At 42.9% G+C, this 15,153-nt stretch overlaps 1 protein-coding gene across 9 annotated transcripts in view; it reads right to left on the bottom strand.

Moving 5' to 3' along the window:
* Positions 1-15,153, bottom strand: part of LOC116988304 (protein quaking-like) — a 95,241-nt gene extending 80,088 nt beyond the window's left edge. For 3 of the 9 annotated variants that reach the window (XM_033044892.1, XM_033044886.1, XM_033044895.1), the window contains exon 1: positions 14,730-15,093. In XM_033044892.1, the coding sequence (XP_032900783.1) occupies positions 14,730-14,874 (145 nt within the window). In that variant the 5' untranslated portion in view covers positions 14,875-15,093. Of the gene's footprint in view, positions 1-14,729 lie in introns of all 9 variants that reach the window. The other 6 variants (XM_033044887.1, XM_033044889.1, XM_033044896.1 and 3 more) reach the window with 3 other exon arrangements.

The following is a 15,153-nucleotide window of genomic DNA, read 5'->3' on the forward strand; positions in this document are numbered from 1 at the left end:
CATTTGCCCATTTAATACATTTGCTTGAACTGTGGAAAAGAAACACCTGTATTATTAATATTTTACAGGAAATTGGTCAGAAAAAAAAATTCACAGGTACTTCAAAACCCCAAATCATTACGATAATTGCTGTAATCTATAAACTGATCAAAAGAGAAAAATGTAGAAAGAACAAAACCAGGTAACAGAAATAACTTGGATTCATGAATTTAAGTCAGAATAAATTCAGATAATGGATCACAAGTTTTTTACTTGCTTTAAAACAAAGCAAAACATTCAAAACCTGTACTTACACAAAATGTACAGGGCTTCTGATAAGAATATGCATTCACCCAAAATCTAACAATTAAACTAGGGTTTAAAATCTTTTTTTTTTTTGTAAACTGAACAAATACATTCATTCTTGGCTATTACCACAGCAAACAATTCTAATTCTGAAAGACCAGTCAGTAAATGTTAATGCCAAACATCTACAAAGAGGGAAAAACAAACAAGAGTCACTTCATAAGTTACTCTAGCTACCGCTGGTTGTGGGTAAAAATGCATGGCATCTGTGGGAAACTGGAATTAAAACACTACAGTCACAGGTGTACAGTCAACATTCTGAGCAGCAGTTAATGCTGTTGCTTCACAGCGCAAGGAACACAGGCGATCAGGCCTAAGGCAGTGTACTGATTTTGAATGTTCTCTGTAACCACATGCATTTCTTCTGTGTGCTCCAGTTTCCAGCCACATCCCAAAGATGAGCTGATACGTTTAACTAGTTGCTGTAACTTAACCGTTAACGGAGATTACAGGGAAAACAAATCGAGGGGGCTAGATAAAGAGCACATGTGAGTGCACGGATCCTAGGAGTACAAGGAACTAAGGTTCAGTGGGACTGGTTCCTCAGCGGATAACATGGACCCAATGAGCCAAATTATCTCGCTATTTCATATCTTGTAAGTGTAACAGAGCAAAAAACTAACAAATTGGGAACTTCAAATACCAAACCCATAGATGGGAAATTCGAGATTCTGGAACAAAAGTGTTGGAGGAACTCAACGAATCCGGCAACATCTGTGGAGGAAATGGACAGACGACAGAGTCAGGACATTTTAGACCGATTTATACGAGGTCCCGACCCGAAAGGTCATCTGTCCATTTCCTCCACGAATACTGCCCGATCTGCTGAGTTTCTCCAGCACCATGTTTTGCTAATCAAATACCTCATTGGCCCCCAAAATGTTTTCTTGAAATTATCCAAATGAAAATAACCACAGTACGGGTGTCCAAAAAAAACCAGCACCGCATCTAAAAGGATAAAGCACTTTCCAACCGATTTAAAAAAAATAAAACATCATTGCTCCATAGTTCAAACTTGAGATGCAACAATATTCTATATTTTTTAAACACAGCAACTTGCACATTACAATTACTGGCAGTATTTCATTCAAACTTCATCTAAATTCATCACATATACTCATTAAAAATTGTTCACATCAAGAATCTTGGGCCTGGAAGTTTCAACAGTGTCACCATCACATCAATTAGAATGCCAATGAGACGTGAAGCAAGCAAATGGTTCTCAGCGCTCCTACATAAAATACAAATTAGAAACAAAGCCACTAAATCTTAGAACACAGAACAGTGCAGCAGAAGAACAAGCCCTTCAGCCCATAATGTCCATGCCAAACTTGATGCCAATGTAAACTAATCTCCTCTGCCTATCTAAAAGCCTCTAGATGCTTCTATCATATCTGCCTTCACCACCACCCCGGCAGCCTAGGGTCGGTCTCATCTTTTCATAAAATCTTGACAGTTGGAACCTCAGCACTCCATTCACATCTACCAGTCGTGACCATTCGCTCCCTTGCTTAGCAAGAATTTATCAACCTCCCCTGAAAAATATTCCAAGACCCCACTTCCACCAGCCTCGGAGGAAGTGTTATTGTTATATGTCCAAAACGGAACAATGAAATTCTGACTTGCAGTGGCACAACAGATATGTAAACATAGCATTCTGTAAAACCCATAAGAAACAACAAAGAAAAGTTCAGTATATAAGGTCAAATAAATAGACAATAGTGCACAGTCAAAAATAATACCCCCAAGTCTATATGGAGCCTATTTGGAGGTTGTAGTGTTCAATCGCCTGATGGTTCTAGGGAAGAAGCTGCTCTGAACCTGGACATTAGTTTTCAGGCTCCTCTACCTTCTTCCCGATTGCAGAAGGAAAATGAGAGCTCGGCCAGGGTGGCGTGGGTCTCTGATGATGCTGGGTGCCTTTAAGACAGTGATTCTTGTAGATCCATTCCAAAAATTCATGACAGCAGAAATATTTGTGCCTCATTTGTCTAAATATGAACAGCTCCTTATTTATAAACTGCAAACAATTAGCATGTGATTTCATTATAAATGACATTTACTGAACTCAACTCCAGCAAAAGGAACACAGTGATAGTGCAGCAATTAAATTGCCAGAGTAACAATCTAACAGCTCGAGTTTCAATCCACCGTGGAATTTAATCTTGAATTTTAAAAACATCAGTAATGATGCCAGAAAATTACCAGACAGTCAATAATCCCATTTGGTTCACCAATGTCCTTGGGGGAGCTAATCTGCCATGCTTACTCTCAGATTCTAAAGTAGCTAACGTGGCAAATACAAATACTAGTGGCCTTGAATGCTACTCACTTTAAGGATACTTGGGATTGGAGCACGATTCAGAGTGATACAGCAAGGAAACAGGCTCGTCAGCCCAATTCATTCATGCCAACCAAGATTCTCATTTATGTTAATCCCATTTGCCTACATTTCTATCGCTCTGGTCCTGTCATACCCATGTACTTGCCCAAATGTCTTTCAAACTTTGTAGCTGTACTTGCCACTACCACCACCGCTGGCAGATCCATAAACGCATCATCCTATTTAAAACATACCCCTCAGATCCCCTTTAGATCTTTCTTCTCTTACCTTGAACCTATGCCCTCTAATATTTGTTCATTTCTCCACTTTCCCATCCCTCAGATTAGGGGAGTCTATCTACGCCCCCCAATTGTATATGAGATCATTCCTCAGCCTTCATTCCACAAAATGTTTCACTGCAAGTGTCCTGCCCCGTTTTAAATTCCTAAAATGCTTCACTTAACACTTGCCACTTTACATTATACCAGCCATTCCAATGTCCAGTTTTCCAATTGATCTAGACCCGTTCATAATTTTAGACAACCATATTCATCGTCAATAATACCACCAATTCTGGTGTCATCTGAAAACCTGCAGAGAACCACTGCTTAGATGTGTCCAATCTGAAAAGCACCACTCCCACCCCAGCCTCCTACCACCAAGTCAATTTTGTAACCAATTTGCTATCTCATACTCAATCCCATGTACCTTCTGGACCAGCCAATCATGCAAAACCTGGTTAATGGCTTTGCTGAAGTCTATGTAGATGATGTCCATCACTCTCCCTTGTACTTAAAACAGATGGCCAATAAACAGTTCCACCGTCCAAATCTAATGGAAATTTGTTTAAGAAGGAACTGCAGATGCTGGAAAATCGAAGGTACACAAAAATGCTGGAGAAATCTATGGAGCGAAGGAAATAGGCAACGTTTTGGGCCGAAATCATTCTTCAGAAGGGTTTCGGACCGAAACGTTGCCTATTTCCTCTGCTCCATAGATGCTGCTGCACCCGCTGAGTTTCTCCAGCACTTTTGTCTACCTTCGATTATTGTGTCAATAGGCCATATTTCAACTCGCATTATCTTTTTTCTATAGTACAATAGTCCACCCAATTCATACAGTCTAACAGAATTGGAAGATCACAAACCTAAATGTGGTCAATTTTTGCAAAATTCTGACATTTGTTAAAATATTTTCAGTAATCTAAGGACGTACTGCATCAAGTGATGCAATGCAAGATGAAATGAATGAGATTTACACAAATCCATAAACTCTTTGTGAGGCTCTTTGTGACAAAAAGAGCATTAAAGATCAGATATCGACAAGTTACCACATTCTGACGATACCCATAATATATATATGAGCCTCATCCACGATTCATAACCTGGCTGTTCAAGATTGTGAAAATTTGATTACAATAAAAATTCCTCAGATGAGCAAATATGCCAGGCATCAAAGTGACATTAAAGCTGGAACTAAAGCAGCAGTCATTTGTGTAAAACCACCTAATAAATAGTCTAAAGGACAGACAGAGAACAAAACACAAACAATATCTGGATGTTGTTGAGGGAGGGAATGGAAGAAATGTAGAGGTAGGATAAAGGATAATTCACAATTAATTCACAAGCAGCATTATTTGGGAGGGTTCAGGAAAAATGTATATGCAGGGAATGGAATGCTATGGATCACATGCTGGCCGAGGTTAGTTTAACTTGGCATCATGTTGGGCAGACATTGTTGGCCCGTTCCTGTGCTTTACTGTTTTGAAACTATCAGTAATAACAAATCAAGTGCGTAAATGGTTGAATACCTGGAGAATCACCCGCCAATCTTATTTCAGCGCTCCATTACAACTGTCTCCAAAACGTCTAAATGCTTATTCAACATTGGACTGATTTCACAAATGTTTTAGAAAAGATTTGCTCAGTCACTGATCTCTGTAACAGACATGTTTCCTAAGATACTAATTCCACCCTCCTGTGATATCTGCCCGAGGCCAGGAAGTATACAAGACCAAGAGGTGGTTGTGTGGCCCCTTAAACAGGTTCTGTCATTTAATAAAAACGAACTAGATTTTGGCCTCGCCTCTACCTCAAAGTTTTCCCTACTGACCCAAGATGCATTTACTTCAGCCTTTACATTTAATGATTCGGCTTCCACATCTCCCCAATTCAGGTAATTCCAAAGATTCACAATGCTCAAAACCCCTTGTTCTTAGATGGTGGACCTCTCATTTCAAAACAATTCTCCTCTGGTTCTAGATCTGCCTCAAAGGGAATCATCCTCAGAATTTCTTTCATAAAGCCTCCTCAGAATCTATTCTCTTCAAAAAGATAATCTTCAAACCAAACACGTACTGCGCCACAGCCGATTTCAGATTGTGCAACCAACCAGTGTAAAAAGAGTGCAGAAGGCACCTTGCAAAAACCTCAGTTGTTGAATGACATTCCTCCGCTACATTACAATGTTAGCACAATACAGAGGCAAGTGTCAAATACATTATCCATCTTCTGGGAAAAATGCTTAAGGAGGTATCAAATCAAGGACTTGTCCTTCAACTAGACACAACAAATGGCTGTTAATATTGCCACAGTTCCTCAGCAGACGATCAGGAAGAGTGGTAGACAGAAAGCAAATAGAATTCCAATCAAAATCAAAACTTGTAACCATGCCACAAAAAACACCTTTCTGCTCCAGTACTTTGCAGTTGTCCAACCCAACCAGACATGTTACTTATGAAGCAGCAGATCGCAGGTCAATCAATACGTGGCATCGATGAAATATCCTTGGCTCAAGGATATTTCCCATTAGCTTTAGTTTGCAATCACATTTAACTAGACAACGTCAACAAACTTGCCTCACCTACACCTAAAAATACCTGCAAAAGTTAAAGTATTATTACTATAAGGAGTGTTTAAAACAGGTTTGGTGGCATCCGTGAATCTATCAAATGCTTCCAGCATTTTCTGTTTCAGATTTCTAGCATTGACAGTTTATTAATTTTCAATTATGGAATTGTGTCCAGTCTGAGTACCCAGATGCTAAACTGCATATTCACAATTGCAGCTGCAGCTTCACAACTCTTCAGTCCTTTCGTCTCGCACCTTCTGTCTTTTTAACTCTGGCCTTTGTCCAACTATTTGGCTATTAAACCCCTCCCCCCCCCACTGCATTAACCCATCACCCGCCACACTTTATCCTGCCCCATCCCTCTTTCAGCCCCCTCCCCTTCATAATCAGTCTGGAGAAGAGTCCCAACCAAAATAGACACCCATCCATATTTTCCACGTACAGAGCTCTCCATAATGTTTGGGACAAAGACCCATCATTTATTTATTTGTTTCTGTACTCCACGATTTGAGATTTATGATAGAAAAAAAATCCACATGTCAGATTTTAATAAAGGCCATTTTTATACATTTTGATTTCACCATGTAGAAATTACAGCAGTGATTATACATAGTCCCCGCAATTCAAAGCACCATAATGTTTGGGACACAGCAACATCACGTAAATAAAACAGCTATGTTTAGTATTTTGTTGCATATCCTTTGCATGTAATGACTGCTTGAAGTCTGCGATTCATGGACATCAACAGTTGCTGGGTGTTTTCTCTGGTGATGCTCTGCCAGGCCTGTATTGCAGCCATCTTTAACTTATGCTTGTTTTGGGGGCTAGTCCCTTTCAGTTTTCTCTTCCGCATATAAAAGGCATGCTCAATTGGGTTCACTTGGCCACTCGAGAAGTGACCATTTTTTTTAGCTTTAGAAAAACTCCTGTTGCTTTAGCAGTATGTTTGGCATCATTGTCTTGCTGTAGAATGAACCACATTTGTTTGAATTTGAACTTGACGAGATACGATGTGTCTATACACTTCAGAATTCATTGTTACAACCATCAGCAGTTGTATCATCAATGAAGATGTGAACCAGTACCTTCAACAGCCAAACATGCCAGGCCACAACACCCCCATCATAGATGAGGTGGTATGCTTTGGATCTTAAGTTTTTTTGGCCTTCCATCACAGCAATGTGATGGATGTTTATGTAAATTATGTTGTGTCTTGGGTCTATTTGTTTGTAATGCATGGCTGCAGAAACGTCATTTCGGTTGAACCTCAAGGGGTCCAAATGACAAATAAATTGTATCGTATCGTATCGTTGGGCAGTTCCTCCTCTCCTCCATACTTTGCTCTTGCCATCACTCTGATACAAGTTAATCTTCGTCTCATCTGTCCGCAAGACCTTTTTCCAGAACTGTGGTTGCTCTTTTAAGTACTTCTTGGCAAACTGTAACCTGGTCATCCTATTTTTGCAGCTAACCAGTGATTTGCATCTTGCAATGTTGCCTCTGTATTTCTGTTCATGAACTCTTCTAGACAGTGGTCATTGACAAAACCACACCTGACTCCTGAAGAGTGTTTCTGATCTGTCAGACAGGTGTTTGGGGATTTTTCTTTATTATAGAGAATTCTTCTGTCATCAGCTGCGGAGGTCTTCCTTTGCCTGCCAGTCCCTTTGTAATTAGTTATCTCACCAGTGCACCCTTTCTTCTTAATGATGTTCCAAACAGTTCATTTTGATACACCTAAGGTTTGGCTGATGTCTTTTAACAGTTCTATTCTTGTTTCTCAGTCTTATAATGGCTTTTTTGACTTTCATTGGCACCACTTTGGTACTCATGTTGATAAACAGCAATAAAAGTTTCCAAAGGTGATGGAAAGACTGGAGTAAAGACTAAGTGCTGTGAGCTCTCTAATACCTGCATTAAGGAGGCAATTAAACACCTGTGATGCCAAACATTATGGTGCCCTGAAATGGGGGGACTATGTATAAACACAGTAGTAATTTCTACATGGTGAAACCAAAATGTATAAAAATACCCTTCAATAAAACTTGACAATGTGCACTTTAACCACGTGATTTTCTCTATTACAAATCTCAAATTGTGGGGTACAGAGGCAAATAAATAACGGATCTTTGTCCCAAACATTATGGAGGGCATTGTATGCTGCCGAGATGTTGCCTGACCCAGTTACTGCAGCACTATTTTATTTGCTAACTGCACAGGCTGGATATGACCTAAAGGCAAGACCCAAACTGGTCAACAATATTACCTGGGGCATTAATGGCAGAAGGAAATAATGAGAAATTCTTGGTAAAGGCGAAGGAAGGTTGCGGCATAGCTAGTAGAGCTGTTGCCTCACAGCTCCAGTGGCCTAGGTTCAATCCTGACCTCCAGCACCGTGTAGACTGCACATGCTTCCTGTGACCACGAGGGCTTTCCTGGACGTTCCCTTATACGATAAAGAGACATCCAGGTTGATTGGTTATTGAAAATTGCTGTTGGGATGCGAGTAACAGAATGGGGATGGATATCCATGGAGATGTAGGGAGAATAAAATGGATTATTTAAAGATTAATGCAAATGATTTCTTAATGATTGGCAGGCATGGATTGAGTGGCAGAAGGGGCTATGTCTATGACTTGCCTCCCACTCACACACATTTCAGTTGTACACATTACTGAACAGTTCTGATTATGTTCTACAGGGCAGGGCAGTGTCTCTGGCACAGTGGTGTGCAATGTTGGAGCCCCACAGGGAACGGTTCTGGCCCCGTTCCTCTTCGCCCTGTATACAGCAGACTTTAACTATAAGTCTGACACATGCCACGTACGGAAATATTCAGATGATACAGCGATTGTGGCATGTATAAGGAACGGGCAGGAGGAATACAGGAACTTGACCAGTTCCTTTTGTGCCAGGAGTGAAGAGAACTGTCTCATCCTGAACACAACTAAGACTAAAGAGATGGTGGTTAACTTCGGCAGGTCCAAGCTCCCCCTTCAGCCGGTCAATGCTGCAGGGGCTGACATTGAGGTGGTGCAGACATATAAATACCTTGGAGTGCACCTTGATAACAAACTGGACTGGTCTGTCAACTCTGACTCCCTCTATAAAAAAGGCCAGAGCAGACTTTTTCCTCAGAAGGCTCAAATCCTTCAATGTGTGTAATGATATGCTGCACATGTTTTACAACACTGTGGTTGCAAGTGTTATTTTCTACGCTGTTGTCTGCTGGGGCAACAGCATTAGTGCAAAAAACAACAAGAAGCTGGTCAAACGAGCTAGCTCAGTGCTGGAGGGGAGAGTAGACTCTGGGATGGATGTGCTTGAGAGGCGTATGAGGCACAAGGTGCAGGTCATCCTGAAAAACCCCAGGCATCCCCTCCATGTAATTCTGGAGAGTCAAAAGAGCACTCGGAACAACAACCGGCTCCTCTCCCTGCCCTGTAGAACGGAGCGGTTCAGGAGATCCTTCACCCCTGCAGCCATTAGATTTTATAATCTAGGCTGTAGGGGGATGCATTTTGCAATTTTTAATTTTTAATTGTTAATTATTGGTCTTTTTAAGTATTTATTGCTCTCCGGTAGTGTCCACATTGTATTCTATGTATTTTCTGTCTGCGTTCGTTTTGAATCTGTGGGTTTGTTGGTTGGGGGCTTCTGGACATCTAAATTTCCCTGAGGGGATCAATAAAGTATTTATTATTATTATTATTATGTTAGTTGCCAAATGTGTTTAGTAATCTTTTACACACCATTCACCATTTTTTAATAATGATTAACAGTCAGGTGCAGAGCAAATCTATACAAAATCTAAGATTAAAATAGCAGTGCTGAATAATAAGGGAGTAGGAAAGAGAATGATGAACTAAAAATATTACCCATTTTGACTGGCAAGATATGATCAATAAGCACATGGAATAAACTTCAAAGCAATCTCAAATTTAAAGGGAACTCCAATGGTTTCAGCTGAGTCGACCAGGTTTGTTCACTAAAGTGCATACTAATACGTCTAGTATTGGTCTATACATAAACCCAAACTCTACTGAATTTCAAAAATGGAACAATATCAGTTGAAAAGATAATCTGAGCTAATGCCTAATAAATCCTGCAAGCTAAACAGCACACTACCTTGCATACTGCAGACTAAAGTGCACCAGCTATTTATCACTGTCAGAAAGTTGGTGGTCATTTGAAATGCGACAAGCAGCATGTGAACAGATTCTCCATGTAAAAATTCAGACCCAGATAAAGGCATAAATTGAAATGTCAAGGTTCAGTTGGAGGGGATATTTCATTCTGAGCTCTCGATGTTGCCTCCTCCACATTGTTGTGACCAATGTACCGATGTCGAGTGGGTAACCTCTTTGTCAAACACATGCTCTCTCCACCAGGACCACCCGGTTGCTGGTCACTTTAGTCCCCTTATTCCCATTTCCACCTGTCTGTCTTTGGCCTTGCCCATTGCCGGAACGAGAACAGCACCTCATATTCAGCGTAGCTAGTTCACAACCTGACAGCATGAATATTAAATTCACCAATTTCAGGTAAATTACATCCCTTCTCTTCATCCACCCAGATCACTTCTCTCTCCCCCGCATACAATCCTTTCCCATGTTCCTTTTCCCTCCTCCCCACCTCTGTGCCCCAGTTTTCTTCTCTTCCCCCTCAACCGTTCCCTTCTATCCACCATCCCTCCCTCTAATTCTACATTTAACCTCCCATTAATCTGTATAATGATTATTATGATTATCTTTATCTGCACATCAACTCCACCTTTGGTTTCCAGCTTCATCCTTCTTGCCCCACCCGACTCATATGCCAACTAAGCCCTCCTTACCTGGATTCACTGATCTCGTCAGCTCTTGCCCCATCCTTTCCCCTCACTTCTTTTTACCGGCTATCTTGCCTCTATTCTCAGTCCGAAGAAGGGTCACAACCCAAAATGTTGTCTGTGTAAGAAAGAACTGCAGATGCTGGTTTACACCGAAGATAGACACAAAATGCTGGAGTAACTCAGCGGGACAGGTAGCATCTCTGGATAGAAGGAATGGGTGAAGTTTCAGATCGAGATCCTTCTTCAGACTGAAGTCTGTCAATTTCTCCCCACAGATGCTGACGACCCGCTAAGTTGCTCCAGCACTATGTTTCGCACTTAGTTTATACGGAGACTATAACCCAAGACCACCATTGATGACTTGCACATAGCATCTCTTGCTGCAAGCTTTTACTCCCAAGTTTTATTCAAAGCTTCTTCAAAGTTCCAATAATATTCACCCAATACCCAAATAAATGAAATGGAACTGAAACAGGGACAGAGGTCACAAAGTACAAAAGTTCAAAGAAAATTTGATCTACAGTGTGAGGTGCACAGAAGATGAAGGAACTGCAGATGCTGGTTTACAAAAAAGGACAGTGCTGGAATACCTCAGCAGGTCAGGCAGCATCTCTGGAGAAAATATATAGGAAACGTTTTAGGTGAGGATCCTTTTTCAGACTCCTGAAGGCCCAAAACATCCCCTGGCCGTGTTCTCCAGAGATGCTGCCTAACCCGCTGAGTTACTCCAATATTGGGTGTCTTTTTCTGGGCAGAAGATAAAGCGGCAGCTGGAAAGGTGATCTAAACTGTACATCAAATCGAAAAGGATCTTGGTTTAAAGTCAAAATGGAAAAAGGAAAAATACTGGAATATGTAGAACAGTGCCTCTTGATGGTACGTAAATAAAAATGGGTATAGAAAAGAGGTGAACTCAACAAGGAGGAATAACAGGATGTGTAACAATATCAATGAGATGCCAACAAGTCTCCATTATGTCAAAATATTTATGATATACTCTGGTCATTTGGAGATTCTTTTTTTCCCCACAGGAGAACCCATAAAAATATATATATGAAAGCTGCAGAAAAGAGAGAGCAGTATCAAGAATCGTCCATTTTTGCAGCCATGAAAACCTTCACCTCAAACTGCATAGTGGGACTGAGGGAAATCAGGGTATTGGCATCACAATAATAACCTGAAGTTGAAGCGATAATTTGGTCTATTCACAACACTAAACGCTAAAAGATTTGTGCCTATTTGTCGCTTTCACGTGTTCAGGACATCCACCAGCGCTCCATAGGTAATCAAGCACCATTTGAAGCACAATCACAAATGCAATGTGCAAATTGCAATAGGTAATCTGAACATAGCAAGCCCCCACAAAAAGCAGTGCGATTCTAATCAAATATCTCAGAAACCAATTGAGGGATTAAAACTGACCAAAGAACTAGTAGGGCTCCTCCATTCTTTCGAATCACACCATGAAATGTCTTATATCTTAGAAGAAACAGGCTTCATAATATCATCCAAAAAAACAGACGGTAAAACAAGGAGGCAAAAGAATCCACCCACAGACACCAAAAGAAAACACCAAAACAATGGTTAGCTGAGGTCCCCTGATGCTTTACCGACACAATGCTGTAGTCAGCAGAATACCAATCCTGACTACGTTGATTTGCAAATAAACAGGAACCGGACGAGAGGGGCCTTTACTCCAAGTCTCTGCGCTTGGATTCAGATCACCAAATCCTGCTCAGCAGGAAGTCTTGCGGGATCAGTAGATTGGTTACCATGATAATCCCAGGTAACCTAGTCATATTTCTCGTGTTAAGAGAGCCACACAGCAAAAGCAACTATTCAGAAATTATAACAAAGATTATCCAGCTCCAATTATTATTTGACCACCAGCAATTGAAATTGTTCACCTGCAAGAATTGACAGGGAATTTGATAATGCAATGATCATACAAATTAGCCTTACCCTTCATTTTTAATTATTTAATGCCCTGCTGTAAACAGTGATTTTAGGAAATCAATTCTGCATCGGTCTCGTCAAGGACTCATCTGAAAATTTGTTTTGCATCGTCTAGCGCAGCCTAGTGTTGGAGCTCGCGTTGCATTTGCAATGCGATTACACTTTCCGATGTGGGCTTCAAGGGTGGGCGAAACAAAAATCCATGGCCTTCTGCTTTTCAGTAAGAATGCATTTTAAACAAAAAAGGGAGGGGGAGGGCAATAGCTGGAAACGGAAAGCCGACATTTTCAGACGAATTTCTCAGCAATTATCGCAAACAACGTGGCTTGGTGCAAGAGCAGGAAAAGGAGGCTTGACTTCCTCTGGAAAAAATTCCGACTACGCACGAAAACAAAAAAAAGTTTAAACAAACTTCGCAAAGCGGTTCAAACCGCCTATAAATGAATTAACTGCTTTCCCCTAAGTTTCAGGAAACAGCAGCAGCCCGGCGATCGTGCAGCCCACTAGTTAACCCAGAGGCTCCTGAATTTATATCAGGGAGAGAAAATAAAGTTTTAATGCAGCCTCTTGCAAAATGTAGGCATGGAACTAGGCCTGCTTGTTCACATTGTGGGCCGGAGAGGAACATTCAAAGAAAAATAACCCAACTACTGCAGGAACGTGTTCTCGGGATATCCAACTTCTCCACGAGTTATTATTTTCAAGTTAAACACAGGGCGATCCGTTGTCTGTGGAAGTTTAGTATGTGAAAGTTTGGATTAATAATAAATCGCCCACCATGCTATGTCCCAGTGCCTTCCGAAGCATGGTCGATTTGATTTTTTTCTTTTTATTTAAAAAAATGCCCCATGCCAACCACTAAGAACAATTCTATCAAGAGGGAAGCTGTTTCCTGGCTCGGGAGGCGGAGGGACACTTTCTTTCTGCGCAGGGGTTGCCCCTCAAGAGTTACTACTACTCCAAAGCATTGGCCAGTCCCAACTCTTGTTCCATTAACCAACCCAAACTTTTCCTCTACATTTTTCTCACCCACCATCCCCCTCTCCAACTATCCCTTCAGCCTCCAACAGCCTTTTACCTTCTACACTAGCCTTCAACTCTTCTCTCCTCATCCCTCAACCTCTTCCGATCCCCCTCCTCTATCTTCCCTTCACCCACCTCCTCATTTCTTTTCACTTGTCTCATCCTTTCCTCCCCCCTCTGGCCTCGTTGCTTTCCCTACCATCCCCCACCCCTTATCTCTCCTCTTTCACCTCCCCCACATCTTCCTCCATCCTCACCCTTCCTCTCATCTCTTCTCCTCCAGCATATCTCCCCAACTCTTTCCCCCCCTTTCTAGCCCCCCCCTCAATTGTTCTCTTCGACCCTCCACAAACATCCTCTCCTCCCCAGTCACCCCCTCCTACTTCCCAACTTCCTCAACTCTCTCCTTCCAGCCTCATTTACTCCCCCCCCCAAACTTCCCTTCCTCCCCAAACTATCCTCCATCCAAATTCACCCTCCTACTTCCCTCAACTCCCTCCCTACAGCCTGTTCTTCCCTCACTCTCATCCACTCCTTCCAGCCCCACACATACCTCCCCAACTCTCCTCTTCCTCCTTTCCCCTCACATCCCCTCTTCATTCAACTTCAATTCACCCTCACTCCAACTCTTCAACTCTCCACTCCCTCTAGACCCACCTACCTCCTTTCCCCACTCCTCCCACCATCCCCAATCCCCTCACCTCTTCCTTCCTCTTAACTCTCCCCCAACCCCCTTTAACCTCCCCTCTCCTCAACTCTCTCCCATGCCCTCAAAAACCTATCTTCCCTCCTCTCCTCACAATCTTCAACTCCCCCTCCTCTCAAGCCTCCTGAACGTTCCCCCCTCAACTCCTCAAGACCCCCTCAACTCCCCTCCCCTCCCTCAACAACTCCTCCTCCTCGCCCTCCCCTCAACTCCTTCCTCCCCTCAACTAAACAACCTCAACTCTCCCCCTCCCCTCCCCAATCCTCCTCAACTCTCCCATGCCCTCAACAATCAACAACCTATCTTCCCTCCTCTCCTCACAATCTTCAACTCCCCCTCCTCTCAAGCCCCTTGAACTTTCCTCCCTCAACTCCTCAAGACCCCCTCAACTCCCCTCCCCCAACAACTCTTCCTCCTCGCCCTCAACTCCTTCCCTCCTCAACTCTCCCCCATCCCCCCCTCCCTCAACAATTCTTTCCCCTCACCCTCCTCAACTCCTTCCTCCCCTCAACTAAACAACCTCAACTCCCCTCCCCTCAACTCCTTCCTCCCCTCAACTAAACAACCTCCCCTCAACTAAACAACCTCAACTCCTTCCTCCCCTCAACTAAACAACCTCACCTCCCCTCCCCCAACAACTCTTTCCCCTCACCCTCCCCAACTCTCCCCCTCCCCCCCCCCCCGGCACCGACCTTCGTCCAGCAGCCGCTCCAGGTGGGTGAAGATGCCGCAGAAGTTGGGCAGGCTCGACATGAGCTTCTTGTCGTTCATCAGCTGCATCAAGTAGTCGGGACTGGGTCTCGGCTTCTCCTTGGCTTCCATTTCCCCGACCATCATCGTTGCTAATGCCGCCGCCGCCACCGCTGCTCCCTCACGAGTAAGTATGTATGTGAAGATATGTATATGTGTGTGTGTATGGCGCCGCCGGCTCCGTGTGAGGCGAGAGACAGAGAGAGAGAGAGAGAGATAGAGAGGCCGCTCCGAGGTGTTTGTGCCGCCGCCGCCGTGTGTGTGTTGTGTGTGTGAGGGGAAGGAGACGACGACGACGACGACGGGCGGGCGGGCGGGTGGACGACAGCCCCTCCCCCCCCTTGGCGCCACCGCCGACCAACCGAC

This window comes from Amblyraja radiata, chromosome 27 (genome assembly GCF_010909765.2).
Source record: "Amblyraja radiata isolate CabotCenter1 chromosome 27, sAmbRad1.1.pri, whole genome shotgun sequence".
NCBI lineage: Eukaryota > Metazoa > Chordata > Chondrichthyes > Rajiformes > Rajidae > Amblyraja > Amblyraja radiata.